We start from the raw sequence: 22830 nt of genomic DNA, 5'->3' as shown, positions 1-22830 counted from the left end.
TTCACGGTGTTCACGGTGTTTATTCAATTTTTATAAGTTCATGTTAAAATTCATTTTCTTTAATTTAATTCAAGATTTTGTATGTATAATTTTTTACAATAGTCATGCTACACATACAAACCTTTTTGGCTTACAAGTCCTACAAGTTGGGCCAAGCCCAACAAAACACACGCGCCTTTTACTCCCCCACTCGAGCGTAAAGACACGAGTGTCAGTGAACCGTTTCCAAAGCGCGCTCATTATGAACAACTCTTTTTCTTCTTTGTCAATCAAAACCACAACCCTCGAGATTCAAGCCACATTCAAAACCAACACCTACTCTGAAGAAACTGTCAAACTCCTCGCCAAAAGTAGACAAAATCAGCAAGAAAACTTCCAAATATCCATAAAAAAACACCAAAAAGAAAGAAGAAACATTATTCAAGGTACTGTTTGACTATTCTATTAGGTTTTTCAGATTTCTATTTCTGATTTCGAATGTGAAGCATTATATCGTCGTATTTCTCTCTCTGTTTCACTATTCTTGGTTTAGATTTGATATTACTGTTCTGATGAAACTGTTCAAGTCATTTACACTTCAAGTGAATGGTTTAACGTGTGTTTTCATCTGTTTTTGTGCATGATATGTGCAGTTTGCATATTTTTTAAGTAAGTTTGTATAGACATCAACTCTGTATTGTATTTCAAGTGAAATCATTTTTTGGTGTATATGGCTGATTTTTTGGTGTAAATCTCGAAATTCGAATGTGACTGGTGCATCTAGTGGCATTTTGAACTTAAATATTATTCTGAACTAATATAATGTCATGGAATTCAAAAAAAATAGAGGTGTATGAAATTTATATATATATATATAAAGAGTATTGAAGCGTAACTGGTGCTGTTGTACCTGTGTTTGACCTTGTAGTGTCAATGTACGCATGTTTGGTTGACTTGAATATCATTTTGAACTCATTTAATTTCGTATAAAAAAATAATAAATATGTAGAGGACTGAATTTGGGTGTATGAGACTGGAATTTGGGTGTATGTGGCTGGTATTTGGGTGTATGTGTCTGTAGCTTGCCTGGTATTTTTATCTATTGATAATATTTCTTACTCCTTACAGTAAAAATGACAACCAAGAGACAAGGTAAAAAAAATACAATGTAAGCACATATATATATATCTTAGAACAATTCAATTATTCCTAATGTAAATATAAGTTATTTAAGTGACTCTCATTTTACTTTGTTTACAGCAAACCAAAGACTTGAAATGTGCCACGAGACTATTGAGTGAAAAGTTTGAAATGATGAGCAAGCCAAAAAAAAGTCATCGTTTGCGAATTAGGATTTGGTGGCCTCATGCACATCCTGCCAATGAATGTACCACACAAACTGTTAAAGGAGTTGGCTAACTGATTTAATTTGGACAAAAGCAAACTGGACACAAGTTATGATTCGTTTAAAGTTAAACCCAAAATAATAGGGGCTGCTCTTGGCCTCAATGCATCAGGTAACTGATTACAGAAAATCTCTATATTTGCATTCTCTATAATATATTTTTTGTAATATCTTATTTTAATATCATGTAATCAAGTAAAAAATTTAGGTATATATGAGTGATATTTGGATGCATTTCAAGTGATTTGGAGTGTAAATTATTTTTTTTATAGGAGATCTGGTTTTCGATAAAGTGAGTTATAAGAAACTTTCTGAGGAGAACAAACTAATTTTTAGAAGGTTTCAGGGGAAGACATTAAAGAATCTAATCGATGAGATGATGAATATCGGTGTTGATAACGACCACAATCGCCTGATGTTCAAGAAGAGTTTTATCCTCTATATTCATATGGCGTTCTTGTTGCCAACTACGATAAATAAAGTATCTCCTGTGCACCTAACTCAAATTTTTCAGATGGAGAAAATAACGGAGGACAACTGGGGCGTCCATGTGCTCAATTTCATCATCAAAGGCATAACCAATTATCGTCTGAAAAAGAAAAAATTGATTCACGGCTGCCTCTATGCATTGATGATAGTGTATTTCCATCTATCAAAACACATAGACAAGAAGGGAGAAGCAATCCATGGACCTTCCTGGGTTAGCCACTGGAATAGAGAGCTGCTGGTTGCAAGAATGAGACCAGAGATAGATGGTCATATGGTAACTAAACAGAATACCTTCTCTAATTTGGGTGTATTTTAATTATTTAGATGGTGTAAACTAATGTCTCTATTGTTTCAAGGCATCGTCAAAAAGGAAAAAACAAAAAAGAATTTGAAGGAATTGAAAAAAAAAAAGAAAAGAAAGAAAAAAGAAAAAAAAAAGAAAGCAAGTTCATCCGAGAGTGATCCATCGGAGAGTGAACTTGATTTTTTCTCCGAGTCTTCAGTCTGAAGAAGACTCAGAGGAACCAAGAAGGAAACAACCCACCAGAACGGCCAAAAAGTAAGTAATATTTTTTGGTATATTTTGTCACTTTTAGGGTATTTTTTACTAATGATTGTTTGCCTTCCAGAATGGAATCAAGAAAAAGGAAGCAGCTTTTAGAGGATTCCACTTCAGAAAGTGAAAATGAATCCAATGATGAGTAAGATTCTGAAATTATTATCACTTTTTTTCTGTTTATTTTCAAAATTTGATGTATTAACAGAACATAGTATTTCTCATTTAATTTCAGAAGTGAAGAATCGTCGCCAATTAGAAAACAAAAATCAAAGAAAAAATTTAGACTCCCCACAAAAAGTATGCATTGCTTTTGAGAGTATTTTATCATCAATTTTGTTGTGCTTGTCTGATTCATATTTTTTTATTTCCAGGACGCAATCCAAAAAGAGAAAGCACATTGTTGAGGATTCGTCTTCTGAAGAACAAATTCAATCCTATGATGGGTAACTTTATCATCAAAATTATATTTGTTAACATGTTCTTCTGCATGTACTGTCAAAACTGATATTGAAACTAAAGTATTAGAAGAATTCTTAAGAGAATAAAAAAAAGAAGACCAACAAAAAGGTTGCTGCACGGGGGTTTGTTATATTTGGGTGTATATTACCGATTTTAAGGTGTTTTGGTTGCTGATTATTGTTTTTGGTTTCCCAAGATGAAGGGAGCTGGGTTGCAATCAACAGAAGGTCACTATGACTCATCCGAAACGTAAGATCCTTTATTTGATAGAATTTTGATATCCTGATTTAACTAATAGTATTTTTACTGAATGATGTTTATTCTATGCTTAGAATATCGGAGGTTAACTTAGGAAGTGAGAGTGATCCTTTGTTTCACGGATAAACAGATCAAAGCAGCATAAACAAACCTGCGGATAGCATGTAATTTCTCTTTCTAATACCGGTTGCTTAATTCTTTTTTTACCATCTGCTTCTAATTCTGTATATATTGTTTTAGAAAAAAAAGCCCATTAATGTTTTATTCAAGAAAAAAAGGTAGGAAAACAAAGAAAAATCTGCAACTACTTAAGTTGTCAAAAAACAGAGCTTGTGTTTCTTTTCAATGTTTCAGGTGTATTTTGACATTATTTTGGTAGATTTCAGGTTGAGTCTGGAAGAAGAATCGGTCAGTGATCCAGCTCAACAGAAGATGATTGTTGTTCGGATGGAGACACATTCAGAATTTGAACCACTTGATATGTGAGTTTGACAACTAATTTTTGACCTTCTGATCATCTATTTTAAGGGAGTTTCTTAACTTTTTACTTTTGTCTTGTTTAGAGTTCTGATTCAAGTACGCATGCCTCTGTCCCAAACAACAACACCAAGCCCTGTGTCACAAATTGAACCATCCCCCCTCCCCCAAAGTCGCAGAGCGAGAAAATTAGTGAAGAAACAACTAAGAGGTTAGGGATAATATTCGGGTGTATTTGGGTGTATTGTTTTCTTATTTGGGTCTATTATTTTCTTATTTGGGTATATATCTACAGGATTGAGCTGTAACTGGTTTTTTATAATTTGATTCGTTTTCTATGACCTTGCAGCACTCTACAACCCCAGAAACCTAATGAAAGAACACCCATGGTGCCATCAGCTGTAAGAACAGGATTTTTCACGGATAAAATTATTTAAATGCCCAAATTAAATTTCGAAAAGTTAGGATGAGAATTTGGGAATTTAAACATGATTTTTGGACTCAGTGGGTCCTTCCGAGTCAGAAAATGTGTTTTCTGCGAAAAACTATGAACCGGCAATCGAACCGGTTAAACCGGTTCAAGTCTGCTAAGTGCTGCGCGAGAAGCAGTGAAAACAGCCGAAAACCTTAGAAAAATATTAGAGATGAAAAACGGGCGTTAGTGTTAAAGGTTTTGCCCAAAGTTGGGTCGAACGGGCTAAAAACGCTAATGGGTTGGATCGGGCCCAAGTTGGACCCAATCCCCACATATATAAGGTTCGTTAATGAACCAAGTTCAACACAACACACTAACAAACACACCCACACAGCTGAGAGGAGAAGGAAGAAGAAAACCCTCTATTAACACTATTCACTTCCATCTTCTCAAGCTCATATCTTGAGTTATAGAGCTCCGATCGCCGCACTGTTTGCGGCTACGCGTTTCTTGTAGAGAGCTCTACAAAACCCATATAAGAAACTGGTAAGAAAAGCTCGAAATCTTCTCAGATCTTCTCTTCAAAGTTTCGAGTTTAGGGTTTTGTGATTAAGTGAGATTTGTGATTTTTGGGTGTTTAGGTTCACTCTAATCCTTGCTTAGCATTGGATTTTGACATCCAAATCTGTTAGACAAGATAAGAGGCTTTGAACTCTTGTGAAATTTTGTTTTATGATAAGTCCTAGGTTGATTTGTGGTGATTTATATGTATATAGTTTAATTATTGTGAGCTTGGAGCTTGTTGGTGATTGTTGGAAGCTTGGATTGTGTTGGAAAGCTTGTTGGTGATCTTTGTGGTGCTCGTTGTGGGTTAAGGACATATTGAGAAATCGGCCAATGTATGGTTTCGGTTTTCTCTATGTAGTATATAATATTCATGGACACTTAGGCTAGTGACTCATAGGATAGGTTTGAAAATTACATGTTGTTGATGATTGGTTGGTTGAGGATGTACAATGAATTGGTATTTTTGATGTTGTTAGATGATGATGTTGAGATATGATGAAATTGGATGAATGAACATTGTTGACTATTAATATGAAGCATGGTTGAGTTGATGATGAAGATTTATAGTGGTAAATGATGATTTGTGAATGTGCTTGGAATGTTATATATATACTTGATTATTGAGGTTGAGAATAATGAAGTAGGGTGGAAAGATTGGTATTAATGGGGAAAGGTGACTCTAGAGGGGAAACTTTGCTGTAGAGGGGAGTTGAGTGTTGTTTTGATTGGTTTGAGATATGAAAATTATGAAATTGGTAAATTGTGAACTTTGGGTAAAAGTTGGTTTTTTATGAACTTTGTTTGATCATAACTTTTGCCTCGATTTTCAAATTCTGTTGGAATTGGTTTAGATTTAAAGTTCATTAAAAACTCTTCGAATTGATATAAAGTTTGTAAAATTTGAAATTTTGTAGAGGGAGTTATGATCATTCAAAGTTGGTGTTAAAAATCTGAAATTCTGCAAAGTTGCAGAATTTCAGGATTTCTGATATGTGCGCACGCACAGCCTTGTGCGAACGCACAACCCTGAGAAAATCTTATTCTGTGCGGACGCATAGACCTGTGCATACGCACAGGCAGGAAAAGACTCTCTGTTTGCAGCGTTAGCACAGCTTGTGTGCGTGCACATCAATGAAGAATTACGACCTGTGCGTACGCACAGCCTTGTGCGCACGCACAAGTCGGGAAGGGTCATCTGTTGGGGGCACTCGCACACCCTGTGCGAGTGAACAGACTTTACAAATTTTAGTACCTGTGCGTACGCACACCCCTGTGCACACGCACACTTTCAAAATCTTCCTGGGCGTGCGCACGCACACCCCTGTGCGGACGCACACGCCCTGTTTCACAAATTTAAACTTTGTTTTCAACTATTTCACCTTTCCAACAAGGTTGTAGGCTTCTATAACACCATTTTAAGGTCTTTGGGCTTAATTTTGAGTATGGAAATATGAGAAATAAGCTAAGGGTTTTAGTTGACGATTATTATGAAAAACTAGAAAACGGAGGTTTAGGTTTCTGGTGTACTAGGGATGGGCTTGGTGGAGTGAGAAAGAGGAATGGAGATGTTGAATTGACAGTGGTTGAGATGAGTCGAGGACTCTGAATGGGATGATGGATCCATGTTGTACTAAAAACGTTTTCTGAAAACCACTGATGTATTGTTTTGTATTAAGATTATGAGACGCTACGCACCCGGCAGGGACGGTGGTTAGATCCTGCCTGTCGAGGTAGCGGCGGCGGCGTAAGGGCGGTGGTTCGTCCCGCTTGCATTGAGATGTGAGGTCTGTGGCAAGAGTATCCCGCTCGTATCCCTTCGGATCAATAAAGCGTGCAAGCGCAAAATCCTGGACAGTGATCCGAGCACTATATCTCGGGGGTTCCCATATGGTGATTCCGAAGGGCAACATCTCCATGGAGATGTGTCGGGTTGGCAGTTGAACCGACAATGTGATATCACAGCCAATAGGGCAGGAATTCATCATGTGCATTTTTTATCTGTTTGTATGCTTTTCTGACTTGTAATTTTTTGCCTAATTGCATAACATACCTATTTGCTATTTGAATTACTTGCCTTACATGCAATACTTGTGTCTTACTTGCCTTATATATAATTGTGATTTCTACTGGGATTGAGGAGGTTCAGAAGGCGGTGGTGATGGAATTGCATGGAGGTTAGGTTGGTGAAGGCTTTGGGACAGCGGTGATTAGTTAGAATAGAAATCCCCTAAGATAGAATACCATGTTTATTTATGTTAAGAGTATTATATGTGCTTTATTTTTTTAGTATGCCTTAAGTGTGAATCTTGTAATGGAGTTGGAGCCTAGGATTGCCTTTGGCGTCTCGGAGTCTTATATCCTACATCACTGGACACTGTTACCATATTGAGAACCTCCGGTTCTCATACCATATCTCTGTTGTGTTTTTCAGATGTAGGTCACAACCCACCTCGGTGAGTTGTTTGGTTGGTGACAGAAGCGGATGATCCAGATACTATTTGGAGTCTTTTTGGTTTGTTTTGTATTTGTCTCTCGCTTTTGTATTTTTGTTTTGGCCTAGAGGCTTGTATTTGAAAGAGAACAAAACTTATATAAGCCATTTTAAACTTCAGTTTCCTTTCGTCTGTATATTTGGCTAGTTGGCTTAAACTCCACGAGCCGCGGCTAGTTTCTTATAATATTACACTATTATACTATTATCTTTGTTTATATCAAATATATTTCTTGTGCTTTAAGTTAGGCACGTCGTTAGTTCGTTTTGCGCTTTTAAATCCTGTTTTTGAGCTATATCCTTCATCAGACTTCTAGATTATATTATTTCTTCTATATATATCATATGTATCAGCTTTAGAACTGTCGTAACCCTTGATTAACCTTTGCTTTACGACGTGAGGTAAAGCTTAGGCTAATTAGGGTGTTACACCAGCTCCATCTAAAGTGTACGTCCAGCACAATATAACTCTCTTTCGATATCATTCGTCTATTCTTATTCTTATAATATCTTACATATTAACACGCAGTAATCTAGCCCCTTAAGCCACTGCTGCACTGATGATGATGATGGCCCACACAACATCCTACGTACCTAAAGAATTTTCGATGCCATCATTCAGCCTTGGCTTCACTGATTTAAGTCAAGAAGAAACACTGACCCAAGAGGGGCAACCAGGATCTCAGAAGGGAAAAAGTCCTGAGACGCCAATACTAATCAAAGAATTAGAGGGGCTGGTGGGGAAAATTACAAACAGTGGGGTAAAGGCAGCATTGGATTTTGGAGAGAGTAAAAGTGCCCCGGTCGAAAAGCAGCTTGCCGGCCAAATTTTTGAAAAAGTTTGAAACTCCTGAAAGGAGCAACCTAATGTCGGCGAAATGAAAGAAAAGTACTACATATGGGCCACACGAGTAATGACATACAGGGATGGAACAACTAATGAGTATGATCCAGTGTGCACCCTCAATATCCAACAACCATTGCTAATGTCAAAAGTCCACTTTGCGTCTCTAAAAGCTAGTACATATATTGAAGCTGAAGTAATATTAGAATAAGATTAATGATTATATTATGGCATGTGACTGCAATGTTGATTGATGTAATTAATTTGAGTATTTTGTTTTTCTAGATTGTCAATGCTATGTGCCTGATCTTGAACCAACAAAATATTAAAAAATTTGAAGAAGAAATTTACTGTCTCTCGCTTAATATTGCGATAAGGTGTATTGTAATTAAATTTGGGTGTATTTTTGTATTCTTTTGGGTGTATTAAATATTTCTTTTGGTGTTTCACAAATGCTGCAGAACATGGCTATTGGGAATCATGCAGGTGGGGAGTTCTTACAGCCAAAATAAAAAAAGCCATTTATGATTGAAGACTACAAAATGTTCATACCCTTTTTGGAGCTGAAAAAATTAGCATCACATCCATATGTAAGTTTTTATTTCTAAAACTTCTTATCACAATTCTTTGGTTATTTACCAATTAAACTAAAACACTGTTCAATGTGGACATGCTTAGGATATTTGCACCTATTTGCTATTCGGAGCATTGGTGGTTTTGGGTGGCTGATGTTAGAAAGAAAAAATTTTATATCATTGACCCATATCACAAGACGTGTCCCTCCGAACCATGAATGAAGCTAAATAAATTTGTTGCAAGTTGATTCTATTTTTTGTGTTTTAATATTTGGGTGTATTTTTGTACAAAATAAGGTGTAGTTTGTGATCCTTTGGGTGTATTTATTTATTAAATTTATTCTTTCTTATATGTTGCTTTGTTTTTTGTTTTTAGGGGTATGTGATTTCCAGAATGAGGGTATATGGCGGGGGCACCTCTCAAGAAAAAAAGATCGTGAAATTGAACCGCCATACATCGATATTTCAGGCCAAAAAACACAGAATAAATCTTTCACTCTAAAAATTGTGTTTTCTCTTGCTGTCCTGTATTAATTTGCTAATTTATTTTTTGTTTTCAGCTATGATTGTGCTGTTTATATAATGAAATGGCTTAAAATATTCCAGCCTCAAAACATTGAGAAGGGAAAATATGAATGGGACAATTGGACTCAGATAACTGTGTTTAAAACTATATAACTCTCTATTACTCTACTAAATTAACAGAGTTGATTAAAATAATATTCTTTTAAACTGTAGACAGAGGTGGACCACTTTAGAGTTGAATTTACTTCTCGCATTCTGTTTCATGATATGAATCGAGACAGAGATGCAGCCATTAGGGGAAGTGAAGTAGTGAGATTGTCCAAGCCATCTGCAGTGTTGTTGAGTTCATATTGTCAAATAGATTCATATGATATTGACAGTAATTAATTTCAGTGTTATGTAGTCTTGGAATAGTTGAAATTAATTATTGTCAATATCATATGAATCTATTTGACAATATGGACTCAACAACACTGCAAATGGCTTGGACAATCTCACTGCTTCACTTCCCCTAATGGCTGCATCTCTGTCTCGATTCATATCATAAAACAGAATTCGCGAAGCAAATTCAACTCTAAAGTGGTCCACCTCTGCCTACAGTTTAAAAGAATATTATTTTAATCAACTCTGTTAATTTAGTAGAATAATAGAGAGTTATATAGTTTTAAACACAATTACCTTAGTGCAATTGTCTCATTCATACTTCCCTTTTTAATGTTTTGAGGCTGTATTATTTTAAGCAATTTCATTATATAAATAGCACAATCATAGCTAAAAACCAAAATAAATTAGCAAATTAATACAGGACAGCAAGAGAAAACATAATTTTCAGAGTGAAAGATTTATACTGTGTTTTTTTGGCCTGAAATGTCGATGTATGGCGGTTCAATTTTACGATCTTTTTCTTGAGAGGTGCCCCCTGGCATATACCCTCATTTTGGAAATCAAATACCCCTAAAAACAAAAAACAAAGCAATATATAAGAAAGAATAAATTTAATAAATGAATACACCTAAAAGATCACAAACTACACCTTATTTTGTACAGAAATACACCTAAATATTAAAACACAAAAAACAGAATCAACTTACAACAAATTTATTTAGCTTCATTCTTGGTTGGGAGGGACACGTCTTGTCATATGGGTCAAGGATATAAAATTTTTTCTTTCTAACATCAGCCACTCATGACCACAAATGCTCCGAATAATAAACAGGTGCAAATATCTGAAGCATGTCCACATTGAACAGTGTTTTAGTTTAATTGGTAAATAACCAAAGAATTGTGATAAGAAGTTTTAGAAATGAAAACTTACATATGGATGTGATGCTAATTTTTTTAGCTCCAAAAAGGGTATGAACATTTTGTAGTCTTCAATCATAAATGGCTTTTTTTTATTTTGGCTGTAAGAACTCCCCACCTGCATGATTCCCAATAGCCATGTTCTGCGGCATTTGTGAAATACCAAAAGAAATATTTAATACACCCAAAATAATACAAAAATACACCCAATTTGATTATAATACACCTTACCCCAATATTTGGTGGGAGACAGTAAATTTCTTCTTCAAATCTTTTAATATTTTGTTGGTTCAAGATCAGGCACATAGCATTGACAATATAGAAAAATAAAATACTCAAATTAATTACATCAATCAACATTGCAATCACATGTCATAATATAATCATTAATCTTATTCTAATATTACCTCAGCTTAAATATATGTACTAGCTTTTAGAGACGAAAAGTGGACTTTTGACATTAGCAATGGTTGTTGGGCGTTGAAGGTGCACACTGGATCATATTCATTAGTTGTTCCATCCCTGTATGTCATTACTCGTGTGGCCCATATGCAGCATTTTTCTTTCATTTCGCCTGACATTAGGTTGCTCCTTGCAGGAGTTTCAAACTTTTCAAAAATTCGGCTGGCGGGCTGCTTTTCGACCGGGGAACTTTTACCCTCTGCAAAATCCAAGGCTGCATTTACCCCAATGTTTGCAATTTTCTCCACCAGCCCCTCTAATTCTTCGATTAGTATTAGCGTCTCAGGACTTTTTCCCTTTTTAGATCCTGGTTGCTCTTCTTGGGTCAGTGTTTCTTCTTGACTTAAATCAGTGAAGCCAAGGCTGAATGATGGCATCGAAAATTCTTTAGGTACGTAGGATGCTGTGCTGGCCATCATCATCATCAGTGCAGCAGTGTCTTCAGGGGCTGGATTACTGCGTGTTAACATAGAAGATACTATAAGAATAAGAATAGACGAATGATATCGAAAGAGAGTTATATTGTGCTGAACTTACACTTTAGATGGAGCTGGTGGCACTGTGGGTGTTCTTTCATCATGTTTCTAGGGTTGTGGAGTGCTGTAGGGTCAGAGAAAATAAATCAAATTATAAAAAACCAGTTACAGCTCAATTCTGTAGAGATACATCTAAATAAGAAAAAAATACACCCAAATAATACCCAAATACACCCGAATATTATTCCTAACCTCTTAGTTGTTTCTTCACTAATTTTCTCGCTCTGGAACTTTGGGAGGGATGGTTCAATTTGTGGCACAGGGCTTGGTGTTGTTGTCTTGGATAGAGGCATGCATACTTGAATTGGAACTCTAAACAAGACAAAAATAAAAAGTCAAGAAACTCTCTTAAAATAGATAATCAGGAGGTCAAAAATTAGTTGTAAAACTCACATATCAAGCGATTCAGATTTCGAATGTGTCTCTATCCGAACAACAATCATCTTCTGTTGAGCTAGGTTACTGACCGATTCTTCTTCCAGAATCAACTTGAAATCCACCCAAATAATGTCAAAATACACCTGAAACTTTGAAAAGAAACACAAGCTCTGTTTTTTGAGAACTTGCGTAGTTGCATATTTTTCTTATTTTTTGGCCTTTTTTTTTCTTAAATAAAACATTAATGGGCTTTTTTTCTAAAAGAAATATATACAGAATTAGATGCAGATGGTAAAAAAAGAATTAAGCAACCGGTATTAGAAAAAGAAATTACATGCTATCCACAGGTTTGTTTACACTGCTTTGATCTATTTGTCCTTGAAACAAAGGATCACTCTCGCTTCCTAAGTTAACCACTGACATTCAAAGCATAGAATAAACATCATTTAGTAAAAATACTATTTAGTTAAATCAGAATGTCAAAATTTTATCAAATAAAGGATCTTATGTTTCGAATGAATCATAGTGACCTTCTGTTGATGGCAGCCCAGCTCCTTTCATCCTGGGAAACCAAAAACAATAATCAGCAACCAAAACACCTTAAAATTGGTAATATACACCCAAATGTAACAAAACCCTGTGCAGCAGCCTTTTCGTTGGTCTTCTTCTTTTTTTATTCTCTTAAGAATTCTTCTTTTTTTACACTGCTTTGATCTATTTGTCCTTGAAACAAAGGATCACTCTCGCTTCCTAAGTTAACCACTGACATTTAAAGCATATAATAAACATCATTCAGTAAAAATACTATTTAGTTAAATCAGAATGTCAAAATTTTATCAAATAAAGGATCTTACGTTTCGAATGAGTCATAGTGACCTTCTGTTGATGGCAGCCCAGCTCCTTTCATCCTGGGAAACCAAAAACAATAATCAGCAACCAAAACACCTTAAAATTGGTAATATACACCCAAATATAACAAAACCCTGTGCAGCAGCCTTTTCGTTGGTCTTCTTCTTTTTTTATTCTCTTAAGAATTCTTCTAATACTTCAGTTTCAATATCAGTTCTAATAGTACGTGCAAAAGAACATGTTGACAAATATAATTTTGATGATAAAGGGTAAGATAGGTTTACAAAGTATCTTACCCATCATATGATTGAATTTTTTCTTCAGAAGACGAATCCTCAACAATATGCTTTCTCTTTTTGGATCGCGTCCTGGAAATAAAAAAATATGAATCAGAAAAATACAACAAAATTGATGATAAAATACTCTTGAAAACAATCCATACTTTTTGTGGGGAGTCTAAATTTTTTCTTTGATTTTTGTTTTCTAATTGGCGACGATTCTTCACTTCTGAAATTAAATGAGAAACACTATGTTCTATTAATACATCAAATTTTGAAAATAAACAGAAAAAAAAAAGCTATGATAATTTCAAAATTTTACTCATCATTGGATTTACTTTCACTTTCTGAAGTGGAATACTCTAAAATCTGCTTCCTTTTTCTTGATTCCATTCTGGAAGGCAAACAATCATTAGTAAAAAATACCCTAAAAGTGACAAAATACACAAAAAAAAATATTACTTACTTTTTAGATGTTCTGGTGGGTTGTTTCCTTCTTGGTTCCTCTGAGTCTTCTTCAGACCGAAGACTCAGAGGAAAAATCAAGTTCACTCTCCGATGGATCACTCTCGGATGAATTTGCTTTCTTCTTTTTTGTTTTTTTTTTTCTTTTTTTCTTTCTTTTCTTTTTTTTTTCAATTCTTTCAACTTCTTTTTTGTTTCCGCCTTCTTGACAATGCCCTGAAACAGTAGAGACATTAGTTTACACCATCTAAATAATTAAAATACACCTAAATTAGAGAAGGTAATCTGTTCAGTTACCATATGACCATCTATCTCTGCTCTCATTTTTGTAACCAGCAGCTCTCTACTCCAGTGGCTAACCCAAGGAGGTCCAGGGATTGCTTCTCCCTTCTTGTCTATGTGTTTTGATAGATGGAAATACACTATCATCAAGGCATAGAGGCAACTGTCAATCGATTTTTTCTTTTTCAAACGGTAATTGGTTATGCCTTTGATGATGAAATTGAGTACATGGCCGCCCCAGTTGCCCTCCGTTATTTTGTTCATCTAAAAAATTGGAGTTAGGTGCACAGGAGATACTTTGTTTATCGTAGTTGGCAACAAGAACGCCGTCTGAATATAGAGGATGAAAATCCTCTTGAACATCAGGCGATCGTGGTCGTTGTCAACACTGATATTCATCATCTCATCAATTAGATGCTTTAATGTCTTCCCCTGAAACCTTCTAAAAATTAGTTTGTTCTCCTCAGAAAGTTTCTTATAACTCACTTTATCGGGAAACAGATCTCCTATAAAAAAAAAAAAAGAAAACAATTTATACTCTAAATCACTTGAAATACACCCAAATATCACTCATATACACCTAAATTTTTTACTTGATTACATGATATCAAAATAAAATATTACAAAGAATATATTACAGAGAATGCAAGTATAGAGGTTTTCTGTAATCAGTTACTTGATGCATTGAGGCCAAGTGCAGCCCCTATTATTTTGGGTTTAACTTTAAACAAACCATAGCTTATGTCCAGTTTGTTTTTGTCCAAATTAAAGGAGTTAGCCAACTCCTTTAACAGTTTGTGCGGTACATTCATTGGTGGGATGTGCATGAGGCCACCAAATCCTAATTCGGGAACGATGGCTTTCTTTGGCTCGCTCATCATTTCAAACTTTTCACTCAATAATCTCGTGGCACATTTCAAGTCTTTAGTTTGCTGTAAACAAAGCAAAATGAGAGTCATTTAAATAACCTATATTTACATTAGAAATAATTGAATTGTTCTAATGTGTGTGTGTGTGCGCGTGCGCGCGTGTGTGTGCGCTTACATTGTATTTTTTTCATCTTGAATATTGCTTATCATTTTTACTATAAGGAATAAAAAATTTTGTCAATAGATGCTTACATTTTATTTTTTTCACATTGGCTCTTGGTTGTCATTTTTATTGTAAGGAATAATAAGAAATACTATCAATAGATAAAAATACCAGACAGGTAACAGACACATACACCCAAATACCAGTCACGTACACCCAAATTCCAGCCTCATACACCCAAATTCAGTCCTATACACATTTATTATTTTTTTGATTATACGAAATTAAATGAGTTCAAAATGATATTCAAGACCAAACATGCATACATTGACACTACAAGGTCAAGCACAAGTACAATAGCACCAGTTACACTTCAATACTCTTAATATATATATATATATATCAGTTCCATACACCTCTATTTTTTTTGGATTCCGTGACATTATATTAGTTCAGAATGAGATTTAAGTTCAAAATGTCACTAGAAACACCAGTCAAATTGGAATTTCGAGATATACACCAAAAAATAATTTCACTTGAAATACAATACAGAGTTTATATTTATACAAACTTACTTTAAAAACATGCAAATATGCACAAATCATGTTCCGTCACTATCCGCAAGTAATAACTAATGACAGCATCTTTTCAAATTGCAAACTTGACAAATCACAAAACACATTTTTCAATTATTTTCCTTTCTTGCTTTAATTTTTCAGTTTAATATATGATTGGTGCCACAAAATATATATCTAAAATCAAACTTACTCTACTATAATCTAAAATAAATAATTGAATCTTTATTATTATATAGAGTAAATGTCCAAAATAGTCCCTGAATTTCAAATCGCTATTTAATTTAGTCTTTGATTTTTAGAAATGACCAACTAAATCCCTAAAATTCAAAAACGTGCATCTCCGTTAGTCCCTCACATAAGTGCCGTCTAAACGTTGCTGATGTAGAACGTGAACTGCCATGTGGGCATTTTCAGCTGTATGCTTATGTATACCAAGGTTGAATTTGATTCAAATTGGTATCTGAAATTGCAATAATACCCAAATTAATCCATTTCAATTATAAAACCCTAATTGTCTTCTCTTCTTCGACCTCTATGTTGTCTCCTTCTCTTCTTCGACTCTCCTTCTCTTCTTCGTCCTCTCTTCTTCGCCCTAATACCCAAATTAATTTCTCGTCTGTGTGAGTGATGATGGATGGTGGCGAGAAAAGCCAAAGTAGCTCAAGTAGGAACAACTATGCAGGGAGACCTTATGGCAGCAAAGGAGGAATGCGCAATAGGGGAGGTAAGAACGCCATTTTCTGCAATTCAGGGCTTCGAACGGTGATGAAGTACTCAACGATAGCAAAGAATCCTGATAGACCATTTTATGGTTGTCCGAACTATGAGGTAAGGTTATGGCTGTGAAGAAAATGTTAAGATGGTTTCACTTTGAGTTTGGATTCACCTGCGTTTTTTACTCTGCAGTATGAAATTCATTATAATTTTTTCTGCTGGGCTGATGGATGTGAAGAACCAGTTTGTGCAATACCCATTCCACAAGAAGTTTTGCATGAGTTAAATTGGAGGATGATAAGTTTGGAGAGTGATGTTAAGATCGTGAAGATGATGACAGTGGTGCTGCTGGCTTTTGTAGTTACTTTTGGTGTGTGTTTAGGTTTTGACAAACTGAAACTCAAACAGAAGTTGCTGCTGAAGGGGGTCAAGGAGCTGAACAAGAACCTGCAACTCGGGTAATAATAGTATTAACAACATTAATCAAAATTAGAGCTTGAGTTAATCAATTTGGATTAACTTGTGGAACAGATTAATCTTTAGAAACAAATCCATTTTCTTGTTAACTTGAGAGGATATGTTTTTGGTTTCATTTTATTCTTGTTATTGCTATCATAGGCTGCAAAGACTACAAAGAATGCCAAGAAAGGGCTTCTAAGAACTAAAAGTGAGAGGCGCAACGAACTCCCTGTCAAGAGGACAACTTTATCCACTGCTGCTATTGCTGTGGTTGCTCCACATCCAACTGAGGTTTCAAGGGAGACTATTCAGGGAGCTAGTGCAGCAACCTCTGAAAAACTAGCCTGCTTCTTGAAATTTGTTCCAACTCCAGGATTCAACCCACCAAGAAAAAATGTCTAGCTAGCACAAAGTGTAGTGGCTTTTTGAGTTCATATTATTGTAGTTGAATGCTATAGTTAAACAATGTGTCTTTTTATAATGTAACCTTTGAAATCTGTATGCATGGCCTTTGAATGTTGTTATGGCCTATGATGTTTTGGGTTGTGATAGTATGTTATGCACAATGTGCTTTAGCACAAACAACACTTGTTCCATGTTTTGGAATTAGTTATGTTAGGTTAAATTAATTTCATATCAGTTTTGTTGCATGTTTTGATTTATCTCTTTTTGGTTTAATTGAACACAATTTTAGCAGAACAAGTGTAGCATCAAGAGTTGAACTCATGTAAAATTAGTATTTCATTTCATTCCATCTTTATCAAGACATTACATATCACTTAAGAAATTTAAAATTTCATAACAAAATAATTATTTGTTGAATATAAATCCCAACAAGCAAAAACCTAAACACACACCAAAAGTAACTACAAAAGCCAGCAGCACCATTGTCATCATCTTAACGATCTTAACATCACTCTCCAAGCTTGTCATCTTCCAATTTAACTCATGCAAAATTTATTGTGGAATGGGTGTTGCACAAACTGGTTCTTCACATCCATCAGCCCAGCGAAAAAAATTACAATAGATTTCATACTGCAGAGTAAAAAACGCAGGTGAATCCAAACTCAAAGTGAAACCATCTTAACATTTTCTTCACAGCCATAACCTTATCTCATAGTTCGGACAACCATAAAATGGTCTACTAGGATTCTCTGCCATCGTTGAGTACTTCATCACCGTTCGAAACCCGCAATTGCAGAAAATGGCGTTCTTACCTCCCCTGCGCATTCCTCCTTTGCTGCCATAAGGTCTCCCTGCAGAGTTGTTCCTACTTGATCTACTTTGGCTTCTCTCGCCACCACCCATCATTACTCACGCACACGAGAAATCAATTTGGGTATTAGGGTGAAGAAGAGAGGACGAAGAAGAGAAGGAAAGTCAAAGAAGAAAAGGAGACAGCATGAGTTCGAAGAAGAGAAGACAATTAGGATTTTATAATTGAAATGAACTAATTTGTGTATTATTAGGCAATTTCAGATACCAATTTGAATCAAATTCATCTTTAGTACACATCAACATACAGCTAGAATGCCCACATGGCAGTTCACATTCCACATCAACAACTTTAGATGACACTTCTGCAAGGAACTAACAGAGATGCACGTTTTTGAATTTCAAGGATTTAGTTAGTCATTTCTAAAAATTAAGGACTAAATTGAATAACAATTTAAAATTCAGGGACCATTTTAGACATTTATTCTTATTATATATAATTGAATAACAGATAAAAATAATTAACGAAGCAACATCACTATTGCCTAGTTGAGACCTATTTACTGAAACATAACCATGTGGTTAGCAAACAGTAACTTCCATTAGAAACAAACTTCATTACCTCTTCAAAAACCACTTTATTTCTTTGAAAAGGACGAAAATACAGCTCATTCTCCAAAACAACTAGAAATAAACTGTAAACAATGGGACTATCCCAAAAAATCATGCTCTGGTACATTCAACAATACAGTAGCCCTAAAAAATAGAAATCTTCCATCAAAAAATCATAAATAAGACCTTGTAGATGACTGTGGCATGATGAAACAAACAAAAGCTCGACCTTTTCGAAATCTCATATAAACTAAGAAAAAGGAGAAGACGAGAGCTAAGCCGGACTTGATATGTTGTACCCTTGTAGGCTTGTACTACGAAGACGAGAGCTAGCTCGATTTGTGCTGAAATTAAAATACGTTACAAGTAAAATAGTACACACAATTTTTATTAAAGGAAGAAAAAATTGTTCCGATAGAAATTGCAGATTATTTAGAGAAACGAGAAAGTAAGAGGGGGAAGTTGGGAGTTGGGAGGGAGAAGTTGATCATTTGCTTCTTGGCTTGATTTTGACAAGGAGGGGATGCATCCTGTGGGTGGTAAGGCCGACTGTGTCAACATTCTCCTCTTCACCTTGAGCCAGCTCCCATTCAAATTCCTGAACCAGTCTCCCAATTGACGAGCATGCTATCAGATTCGCCTGCAGAGCCCCTGCGCACACCCTCTTCCCCGCCCCAAATGCAATTGTCTTGTACAGATCCATGCTCTCATACTTCTCATCATCCAGAAACCTCTCCGGCATCCACTGCTCAGGATTTTCCCACACTTCCTCGTCCATGTTACACCCGTATATGTTTATAGCAATCTGTTGAAATCACCCTACACTGTCATTACTGGAAAGAATATAAAATGCTTAAAAGTTGAGCCCAAAGGATAGGATAAGACCTCGCTCCCAGCCGGAATGTGATATCCTCCTATTTGAGTATCTTCATCAACATGCCTTAATGGGACAATGGGAGCTGGACTGTGCTTCCTCAAAGTTTCATGGAATACAGCCCCTAAATACGGCAGCTTAGCCAAATGGTCTTCTGTTACCCTCTCATTCCCGCATGCATCTTGGAGCTCCGAATACAGTCGATCCTGCCATACAAAGAGGAACAGGCCAGTTATGCTATCTTATCTAACAGAAATAACTAACCGGTGCAATAGATAAAACACAGGTAAGGCGAACAACCTGACGTGTTTTGTCTTTAGCAAGTTCATACATAGCCCATTCGGACGTAACTAATGTAGTATCCGAAGTCTCTATGATGGTCTCCCAAAGAAGCATCATGATTTGGTCTTCGGTTAGCTCCTTCGCTTCCGATAACAGGTAGTCAATGTAACAATTCACTTTCTGCAAGAAACAACCAAATTGGGGTGAGCCTCTGCAGATTTTAAGTTGAGCTGTACACTAGGGCTGCATTTGTTTTTGAGAACAAGTTAAAGACAAGACACTGAGAACAAGACATGAAGGACAGAAACACAAAATTTTGTGTTCTTAGCATTCCTTACCTTTCCCGAAGCAATTCTCTTCTTCTGCTCATTGATTAATGCTTTCATAACTGCTTTCCTGCGGAAGCACATTCTCTGAATTTTTGTCTCCATGCTCCTATTTGGAATCCATCTCAAGTATGGGAAGAAATCTCGCCAATCAACCTCAATTGCACCCTCCATTATGTCAACCACTAGAATTTGATACATGTCCTTCCTTGATATTTTATTTCCAAAATCATCCACATAAATGGATTCCACATCACTTCCTACACCCTGCGAATACCCCATGCTTAGTTTTATAACAACTATATTATTTTACTTGTTACAATAGATACCATTTGTCAATCATAAAATACAAACTCACTTGCTTCATTGCCAATCCAAAAAGTTGAGAAGAAAATATATCCCTAAAATTAATTGGGGAATCAGAGGAGTTCTTCACATGTTCATTAAACTGCCTCGACATGTTTTCCACCATTTCTTCTCTGTGGAGACGATGCCGCTTCTGAATAATAAACAGAAAGATATATATTTCAGAGCCTCTCACATTCCAAAAGGAAAAAAAGATGCTGCCACTCAAACAGATAAGGTTGCCAGATAACGAACCTGTGCATTGGGTCCGAGAACATTTGCAAGAATAAGTTTTTTGACCATTTTGTGAAAGTCATTGTAGTCACTTATAGCAACCATACATTTATTGGAAGTCAGAATTGTTAATGCATTTGACAGCTTCCTTGATGAAATCGATGAATATCTGGTAATCATGGCCTGATTACAAGAAAACAAGAAGAATTAAAGGGATGGAGTTATGAAAAAATAATAAACTAGTGTAGTGCAAAATAGCCAGAATTGGTCCTGATGTATAATATATTGGTCAAGAGTAAACACCAGTAGTTACAAAAAAAGGCTATGGCATCGCTCTCAGAGTCTCAGTTAATCCCAAGTAGGGTGTTTCATCTAGTGCCTAAAAATTAGTACTTAACTTTTAGATACTAGAGCAAACACTTCCAAAGTATTTGTCCCAAAGTCATGCTATACATAGAACCATAACTTTATTTAATTGAGACTTTGATAAAACTTTTTAAGGAGGTTGTTTGTACTTTTGAAATAAATCAGACTAAAAATGACTTTAAAATAAACAAGAACATTAACAATTGTGTTTGGTAAATTAATTTTTAAAATTTAAAAAAATCATAGAGACATAAATACGATAGCAAATTTAAATATTTACTATTATACAAAGTTATATTAGATTTTTTAAGTTTGATAATTACAAATAAATTTTGAAAAGTTCTTCAGATGCTTTTAAAGTGCTTTCAAACACAAGTTATCTTTTTTATTTTACAATTTCTTCAGGAAAAAAAAAAGGGAAGTTTCATCAGAACAAAGCTTGACAACAATTCAGCATAAGGTCAATGTTTATGCTTCAGCATAATATGTGATCTTGGTACAGAAAAATTCGATACTAAACTTGGATGATTTCGAATTCGTCAGATTCCATAATTAGGTTGGAACTTGAAAGAGATAAAATTATCAATTTTAAATCTTAAGACTACAAACGGTTAAAAAGTTGAATTAAAATAGTAGTATATAATTATCTACATGAAGATATATACTTTTTTGGTGACTTAAATGAAGATATATACTATTACTGTTAAACTAAGAAATTAATTATTAATCATAGTATTCAATGATTCAATAAAAAAAAATAAGGATAATCCTGGCTTCTTGAATCAGAAGTAGAGTGGATAGTTGGAACTAAAATTAGAAAGTAAAATAGTAAAGTGGAGTGACTGGGTTAGTGACCTCCTTGGCAAGATGGGCAGAGTTGAGAACGATAATGGTGGAAGCACCTGTCCTGATGGAATATATGGGACCATATTTCTGGGCAAACTGTGCGAATGTCTTGTGCGGCTTCTTATCCTTCAATTGCAGCAAATTTCCAACAAACGGTAAACCCGGAACCACTGACATGTATCAAAATCACCCAATTTCAGTTCAGTTAAAGGAAGGTAAATAAATAGTACAAAGTCTAGTGCAGAAGAATTGAGCTAACCTGTTACTTTAGGAAGAGAAGAAGCAAGACCAACCACAAGTGAGGCAGCTGCCGGGGTGCGGTTACGGTTTATTAGATAAATAAAGAGGAGAAGCGAGACAGCAGCTACCACAAGTGAGGCAAAGGGTTGTGCCTGAATAAAGATTAGGGTGTCCATTTGCATGCCTCGTAGCTCTTGGAGCTGTGTTGAATTGCAGGAAACGAAATGGTCATAGAACTATATATATCGACAGACAGAAGCAGGCGAGGGCCTAGGGCAGAGGGAAAGTAAGTAGCATGCAATCGTGACACGAACCGTCCCAGTCACACAACACAGACATAGAGGTCAAAGGAGTATCTCTCAACTTCCAAGAAACTTTTAGATTCCGTGCACGGTGTTTATCGAATCCCCATTCTACTCACTTGTCACCATCATATTTTATCATTTTCCATAATTTTTGCCCATTTCCCGTAAATATAAGGGAAAAAATTTTGTTAATAAATACATAGTAAATTACTAAATATATCATAAAATTAAATTTTAGAGAAAAGGACAAATAGGTCTCTGACCTTTTGTTCCGCAGATATTTTTGTCTCTAACCATTGAAAAATACTTTTAAGTCCCTAATTTTCACAAAACTTGGACGGATCAGTCTCTCCGTCCAAAATGTCTCCGTCAGAGACTGAGGGATTGATCCGTCCAAATGCCTCCGTCAGGGACTGATCCGTCTAAATTTTGTGAAGGTCAGAGATTTAAAAGTATTTTTCAATGGTCAAGACGAAAATATTCGTGGAGCAAAAAGTCAGAGACCTATTTGTCCTTTTCTCTAAATTTTATATATTTTTTTATAAGAAAAATTCAGTTGATAATATACACACATGTTAAGTGAATTTTTTTAAAATTTAAATAAAATAATTATACTATTTACAAAAATATATAAAACATAAGAGTAAATATAGAGGTGGTAAGAGTACCCGAACTTGTGGGTACCCGCCCTGGATGCGGGGTAGATTTTTATCGGGATAGGTTTGCTAGTGGGATGGGACAGGATCAGGTTAGGGTGAATCCGTCTCAGAGTATATATTATATATTATAATATAAAATAAAACATAT

General features: G+C 35.4%; 1 protein-coding gene and 1 long non-coding RNA gene across 2 annotated transcripts; one reads left to right on the top strand and one right to left on the bottom strand.

The window, feature by feature from the left end:
* On the top strand, nucleotides 2283-2879 carry LOC107638959. The gene is made up of 3 exons (XR_001619904.2): nucleotides 2283-2436; nucleotides 2503-2574; nucleotides 2804-2879. It is a non-coding gene; the product is annotated as an uncharacterized LOC107638959 (long non-coding RNA).
* LOC107638960 (ent-kaurene oxidase, chloroplastic) lies at nucleotides 18414-22147 on the bottom strand. The gene is made up of 8 exons (XM_016342358.2): nucleotides 21738-22147; nucleotides 21488-21648; nucleotides 20288-20449; nucleotides 20046-20186; nucleotides 19700-19954; nucleotides 19380-19541; nucleotides 19091-19285; nucleotides 18414-19010 (listed from the first exon to the last, which is right to left on the bottom strand). Exons 1-8 carry the CDS (start codon nucleotides 21898-21900, stop codon nucleotides 18693-18695), a joined length of 1557 nt encoding a protein of 518 aa, XP_016197844.1. The 5' UTR covers nucleotides 21901-22147; the 3' UTR covers nucleotides 18414-18692.

The sequence above is a fragment of the Arachis ipaensis genome, chromosome B04 (assembly GCF_000816755.2).
Source record: "Arachis ipaensis cultivar K30076 chromosome B04, Araip1.1, whole genome shotgun sequence".
NCBI lineage: Eukaryota > Viridiplantae > Streptophyta > Magnoliopsida > Fabales > Fabaceae > Arachis > Arachis ipaensis.
The sequence above is the reverse complement of the archived record's forward strand: the minus strand, read 5'-3'. Positions and strand labels throughout refer to the sequence as shown.